General features: G+C 43.6%; 1 protein-coding gene across 3 annotated transcripts in view; it reads right to left on the bottom strand.

Annotated features, from left to right (window-relative positions):
- Positions 1 to 1075: 1075 nt before the first annotated feature.
- SECISBP2 (SECIS binding protein 2) overlaps positions 1076 to 7001 on the bottom strand; it is a 43144-nt gene continuing 37218 nt past the window's right edge. For all 3 annotated transcript variants that reach the window (XM_073575328.1, XM_073575326.1, XM_073575327.1), the window contains exons 11-12: positions 4824 to 5022; positions 1076 to 1862 (exon numbers count right to left, since the gene is read on the bottom strand). In XM_073575328.1, coding sequence (XP_073431429.1) covers positions 1765 to 1862; positions 4824 to 5022 — 297 coding nt within the window. In that variant the 3' untranslated portion in view covers positions 1076 to 1764. The remainder of the gene's footprint in view (positions 1863 to 4823; positions 5023 to 7001) is intronic.

The raw sequence follows: 7001 nt of genomic DNA, 5'->3' as shown, positions 1-7001 counted from the left end.
CCTTGTGAAGACTTACAGAAAACGTTTGACCTCTGTCATTGCCAACAAAGGATATATCACAAAGTATTGAGATGAAATTTTGTTTCTGACCAAATACTTATTTTCCACCATAATATGCAAATAAAATGAAAAAAAAAATACAGACAATGTGATTTTCTGGATTTTTTGTCTCAGTTTGTCTCCCATAGTTGAGGTCTACCTATGATGTAAATTACAGACGCCTCTCATCTTTTTAAGTGGTGGAACTTGCACTATTGCTGACTGACTAAATACTTTTTTGCCCCACTGTATGTGTAACCGGCCATAGTAAGAAGTGCAGAAAAAGGCGCGCTCATGTTGAATACAGAATACTCTATGTATCTATTTCAGCCTATTTTTAATTTCAAGTGGGGGTTTTCAATCCTTTTCTGGAAAAATATAACTAGAAAATATTTTTATGACAAGTATTTCAGAAGAAAGGCAACACAGAATAGCCACATATTATGGGATGAAAATTGGATTCGACATGCTAATACAGGTGTAGGTTTCCCCAAACCTTTTTTTTTTTTTAAAAAAAGTATTTGGCTTTCTTCCCAATAACATGATGAGATTCCGTTTTGCAGTTAAATGGGTTATACAGTATTAGAGAATCATGACATTCTCTCAGTTTCGTCTTCTATTACACCTCTGCTCCACTGAAGTGATTAGGGCTCAGCTGCAGTACCACACACAACCTGTAGGTGTGCCATTATTTTTGGAAATGCTTTTCTACCTACAGAACAAATTCTAAACTTCTGGGTGTGTAAACTGTCTCTTCGGAGAGGAAGCTTCTTCCAATAGGTGGCGCTAGAGTTCTAGTCCTCTTCCTCTCTGAAGAGACAATTTACATATTTAGTTTCCCAGAGGAGCATGCATGGCTTTAAGTCTCCTCACTCTGACATGCCAGGCTTGTCACTCTCCACAAGGAGAAATGTTACCCTTTAGACCCCAAACTTCTGCATAAAAGCTGTAGGACAATAGGTTAACATTTAGAATCGCATTTGTTACGGGTGGTTAAACTTTATGAAGTTGTGATATAAACAGTTTACAGCAGCACCAGGGTTCAGACATCATTTAATATTCAAAGTGGAATGATACCCTTTTAATTCTATATTCCCTTTACTTTCTTCTACAACATTAATAGAAAAAAATTGCTCTATTAATCTGAAATCTGATAATTTAAAAAAATAGTCCTAATGAAGCATTAGTAGAAAAAAAAAAAATCAAAACAGTTTGAATATGGTTTCGATAACCCCTGAAAAATATAAAGAATTATATGAATAAGGGAAATATTCAGCGGAGCTAAAAGGATAAAGGATGGCTGTAATAAGAAAGAACTTGCTTTCTACAGTCTTTATTTCTTGCTTCTACGAGAAGATCACTTTTCCTCCGCTGGTCAGTGGTATGGAGAAGACGCCAAAATTTGTATTAGATCGTTGGAGAAACATTAACATAACAATAAACGTAATTTCCTGTTTAATTAGTGGTAAAATAAATCAGTGAAGTTGTAATGATTAAAAGCATCTTCAGTTCATTCCAAGTCAAACGGGAGTCTGCGTTTCACATGCCGGCTTAGGGCTTGTTTACCTAATCGAGGTGGGGTTCCTCATTTAGCAAAAGCGGAGACACCTCTGGCTCTTGTCTCAGGAAGACCACAGGGGGCTACGACCACTTGTTTTCAGTCAACTGGCCCACACAGAGTTGTCGGGCAGAGTGCAGATTCTTGGGAGCTTGAAACGACAGTAATCAAAGATGAAAATTGAACATGTCACTTGTCACAGATTCTTCAAGGCTCACGGTATATGGAGTGTATGTCTCTTCTAGCATTCGTTTCCATACTTTTACTGGTAAAAAAAAAGATTAAGAAAATAGAGTTATATGTATAACAGATTATGGCCATTCCACTCTAAGGAGCCAATTCATCAAGCAATTTTTCCAGAATTCTGTTGTAAAACTGCTTGACAAATGTAGCTACTATTACCGTTTTTAAGCCAAGCGTGCCTTGCTCCATCAACTTTTTGAAAAGGGCTTGCAGCTTGGCCAAATAAGCCCAACAGATTCATTAAAATTTATGTTGAATCTATTTTTATTGAAAAAACAAAAAGACAAAGATAACATACAAGACATCAAACATTGTACACCAAGCAGTGCAAGGTCGCAGTATAGTCAGCCTCGTATAAGACCGAAACCTCTTCTGAGACAGGGGCTCGTAGTGTCCAAGTAGGGTGAATGTTGGTATAGGGTTCATATGCACTACCATGTACAAGAATCAATCCAAGTAATTGGCACTACAGGTTGATACACTCAACTATATAAACATTTGTTATACATTACTTATGTTCAATGGAACAGGCTGGAGAGATATCATTCCTCCCCAAGTATCATCTGGTACAGTAGTAGTATATAATGGTCAGACGCAAGAAAACAATAATTGTAAACATACGTAGCAACATCTTTACAGGTATCAGCAGAGGTGTACTTCAGAAGAAGAAGGAAAGAGACAAGAAAAGGGTGGGGGGGGAGAGCACGAAGGTGGTTAAGTGGGAAGATTAGGGGTAATAGGTTTTCAACCACATGTCCGAAACCTATGAGAGGGCAGGAACAAAACAAAACAAAAAAAAAAAAAAAAAGGGGGGGGGGGGAGCGGACACCAGAGCTCCACACCAACCTCTATGAAGCCTCCTCAACCAGTTGAGATAGTTCGGTAGTTTCCTTGAACATGATTCAAAGATGACGCACACGGATGAAGCGGGTGTTGTCCCCTTCCATTTCAGCCAACAGTTCCTCCATACGGAAGATGTCTGCGAATTCCGATACCCATTCCGCCATAGTTGGCAGTGTCGCCGTGCACCAATGGCGCGGAATTATCATGCGTGCTGCGGCGATACAGAACCAGAGAAGGCTCCGTTTCTGAGTGGATATGGGTCCCAGAAGGATCGACAAGATGGCAATTTGCGGGAGGGGGAACATAATCTCCAGAAATTCTATGATAAGCTGAGAACACCTTCTTCCAGAAGTGTCGTATAGCGGAGCACTGCCACCATATATGGAATAGTGTGCCTCTTTCAGTTCCACACCGCCAACAGGTGTCATCTACTGACGGGAAAATGGACTTCAGTCTGACAGCGGACAGATACCATCTGGTCAGTATCTTAAAATTTTTCTCCTGTGCGCCCCCGGTGACATTTTGTGTGTGAAAAGGTAAGCCTCATCAAGATCCTCAGCAGAGAATTTATATCCCATCTCCTCTTCCCACGCTCGGATGTAACTCGGAATCGCTTCCGGGTCATCAGTGTGAAATTCCTTATATAAAAGAGAAATCAGATGAGAGGGAGGGTCCTGCTGCTGTAGTAAATTTTCCAACCGTGTCATGGGGGTGGCGAGAATTGCGGTCAACCATATGTCCCCGGACAAACGACCTCAATTGATTGTATTCCATCCAGGAGAGCGCCCTAGTGGGAAACTGTTCCCGTAAGGTTTCAAAAGATGGGATATCCCCTCCCACCAGAACCTGTCCCAGGCGTAAGTCCATACTAATATGCCAACCCAAAAATTGGTCTCTGTGACGACCAGGAGGAAAATCTGGATTACCAAAAATTGGTGTCAACGGGTTCAGGGCGCTGATCAATTTCTTTTTAATTTTCAAACGGTTCCAGAGCTGAAGAGCTTCTCGCGCCAAAAAGCCTGTGGATCCCCCAGAGTCGTCTGCAGCAAAGTCATAGCGTCGGATCCATGGGAGGTGTCGTAGAGGGATATTAAAGGATGTCTGTTCCAGTTGAACCCATTGCTTGGAACGGTGGCCGAATTGCCAGTCGAATAAACGTACAAGTATGGAGGCCCGATGGTAGAGTTCTAGGTCAGGGAGGCCTGCACCGCCTCTAAACTTCGGGGTACAGAGTTATTAAAATTTATGCCACAAAACTGGCATGTCAAATATACGCCACCCTCTGCCTGGCACACACTTCTGGCAGTGGAGCGGATCAGTTGAAAAATGCGTCAAATTCATTAAAAAGGTGCCAGGCACTTAATGGATTTGGCGCATCTTACTCCACCACAATGTTTATGAAGACTGGTGTATAAAACGCCATAATTAATGTTGTTTGGTATTAAGTATGGATCTTCGGACCTGTGTCCATTATGAAACAGGAGTCCAAGTGTCCTGAAACGGATTATACTGTCCAGAGTGTTAAATACTCTAAGAAATCCATGGGTAAAAAATACACTAGCGCCTAAGGGAATGGTGAGGGAAGAATACTAGAAGCTGCTGGCCGATACAAGGGTCCTGTGTGATCTCCCGTAAGAGGGGGAATTGAGAACAGTAAATAGTACTGATGCGCTAAGATTGGGGGACTGATTGGGGGAGTGCAGTTCCTTCCTACTGCACTCCCCCAATCTATTAGCGCGGCAGTCCTATTCACTATAGTCTTATAAATCACTTTTTCGAGAAATCTTCACTACCTTCTACGTTCTCATTGTAAGCTTAATCCAATACAATGCCACTTTTATTTTTGCTTTATTTTGAAATGGCGACTGAGAAGCCAACATCATTCTGGACCCCATGATTGTTAAGATCTTAAAACTCCTTTTGTTTGTGACAGTGTACCATACAGTATACAAACCAAGCAAGAGGTATAGCGAATATCTGTGTTGGTCTTCAATGTCTCTGAAACAGTTACATGTTCTTGGAATAAAAAACTGATGTTCTTGAAGACGTGACTATTTCTCACATTGGACCGATTAGATTATGTGTAAATGTCTATAAGGTAAGCTGGTCTGAGAATATCAAGTATTTGGGGGACACTCACTGTAATTTGGCTCCTCTGTCTCTTCCATGGCAGATTCTGTAGTATCTTCCAAAGACTCTGGCTGGATGTCTTCTGAGACAGTTTCCACATCATTTTCTTCGCCCTCATTGTCTTTCTGTTGCGATTGTAATGAGTTAATCATATCCTTATAATCTTGTCTTGCCTTCATAGTGAGATCGTATAATTTGTGAAAATGGTCCTGCAACACATACCAGATGTGATATTAAATATCCGATTGACAGCCCATAGAGCAGCACTCCCTGGGCTCACTTTTGCTCAAATAGCCTTGGCAATAAAATTATAAAATGCCTGGGGGCAAAATTACCATACAGTTCCTACAATAATTTTTCTAATATTTAACAATTTGGGTGGAAATCTTAAACTAATGAACATCATGTAATAATTTACATCCAGAATTAATCTATTTAAAGGGAACTAAACTATTAATATGGACATATATGTTATAGACTGTATAGCGCAATGCCTGTATGTCTCATAGGAGATGCCTAGTTGTAGATAAATCATCTTTTATCACTATATGTAAATTACCTCTTCCTGGCTCTGGGCAGGACGTTGCCTGGAAGAGAACTCTGCCTCCAGAGATTATTGTACATGAAAGATGAGTTACCAGTGCGATGTGTAATGGCCGCTCTCTGCTCTCCTGTGGTGACAGATTCCCTTTTAAAGTTCATTCAGAAGATAATCACGTGCATTAAAAAGGACCTGTCATCAGGTCTCAAGTGATCAGCTTTTTTAATCTTATTTCTTCCCACTGCTCCTCTAAGTAAGGCTAGTTTCACATTAGCGTTTTTTTGCGCAGCGCATCGGGCGCATAAAAAACGCAAAGAAAAACGCAAAACAAACGCGCGTTTTTTTAACGTCATGCGCACGCTGATGTGTAAAAAAAACGCAGCGTTGTTTGCGTTTTACATGCGTTTTTGCATGCGTTTGCGTTTTTTATGCGCATGCGTTTTTAAGTGTGACGTTTTTTCCATTGTCTAGAGCAGGGGTCCCCAACCGCCGGTCCGCGGCCCAGCACCGGGCCGCTGCAGTGCCCTTGCCGGTCCGCGGACACAAGGGGAGCCAGGGGCGGTCAGTGGCGTAGCAGGGGCTGGGGCGGCGCACAGCAGCTCTTAGCGGCGGGCAGGGAGCGATCAAGCAGCTCCGCTGCCTGCAAGAGGGAATAGCAGGAGCGGAGCTGCAAGGACCCGTCCAGCTTCCTGCCCGCCGCCCGCGCTTCCTGTCTCTGACTGACACAGAGAGGAGCGCGGCCGCTGCTGTGTCAGTGCGAGGAAGCGCGGGCGGCGGGCAGGTGAGAGGAGAGAGGTGGTGTCTGTGTGTATATGTATGTCTGTCTGTGTGTGTGTGTATAATGTGTGTACATGTATGTCTGTGTGTGTGTGTATAATGTGTGTACATGTATGTCTGTCTGTGTGTGTGTGTGTATAATGTGTGTACATGTATGTCTGTGTGTGTGTGTATAATGTGTGTGTGTGTGTGTGTGTGTGTGTGTGTTGGTCTGTGTTTGTGTAGCCTGGCCCTGGAGGAGATGGGGACATGAGGAGAAGGCCATGAGGGGAGTGATGGGGTGAAGGCAATGATGGGGAGAGGGGAGTGATGGGGTGAAGGCAGTGATGGGGAGAAGGGAGTGATGGGGTGAAGGCAATGATGGGGAGAAGGGAGTGATGGGGTGAAGGCAATGATGGGGAGAGGGGAGTGATGGGGTGAAGGCAATGATGGAGAGACGGCAGTGATGGGGTGAAGGCAATGATGGGGAGAAGGGAGTGATGGGGTGAAAGCAATGATGGGGAGAAGGGAGTGATGGGGTGAAGGCAATGATGGAGAGACGGCAGTGATGGGGTGAATGCAATGATGGGGAGATGGCAGTGATGGGGTGAAGGCAATGATGGAGAGACAGCAGTGATGGGGTGAAGGCAATGATGGGGAGACAGCAGTGATGGGGTGAAGGCAATGATGGGGAGACAGCAGTGATGGGGTGAAGGCAATGATGGAGAGATGGCAGTGATGGGGTGAAGGCAATGATGGAGAGATGGCAGTGATGGGGTGAAGGCAATGATGGGGAGAGGGGAATGATGGGGTGAAGGCAATGATGGGGAGACAGCAGTGATGGGGAGAAGGCAATGATGGGGAGAAGGGAGTGATGGGGTGAAGGCAATG

Source organism: Dendrobates tinctorius, unplaced genomic scaffold (genome assembly GCF_039654945.1).
Source record: "Dendrobates tinctorius isolate UK_male_01 unplaced genomic scaffold, ASM3965494v1 ptg000044l, whole genome shotgun sequence".
Classification (NCBI taxonomy): domain Eukaryota; kingdom Metazoa; phylum Chordata; class Amphibia; order Anura; family Dendrobatidae; genus Dendrobates; species Dendrobates tinctorius.
The sequence above is the reverse complement of the archived record's forward strand: the minus strand, read 5'-3'. Positions and strand labels throughout refer to the sequence as shown.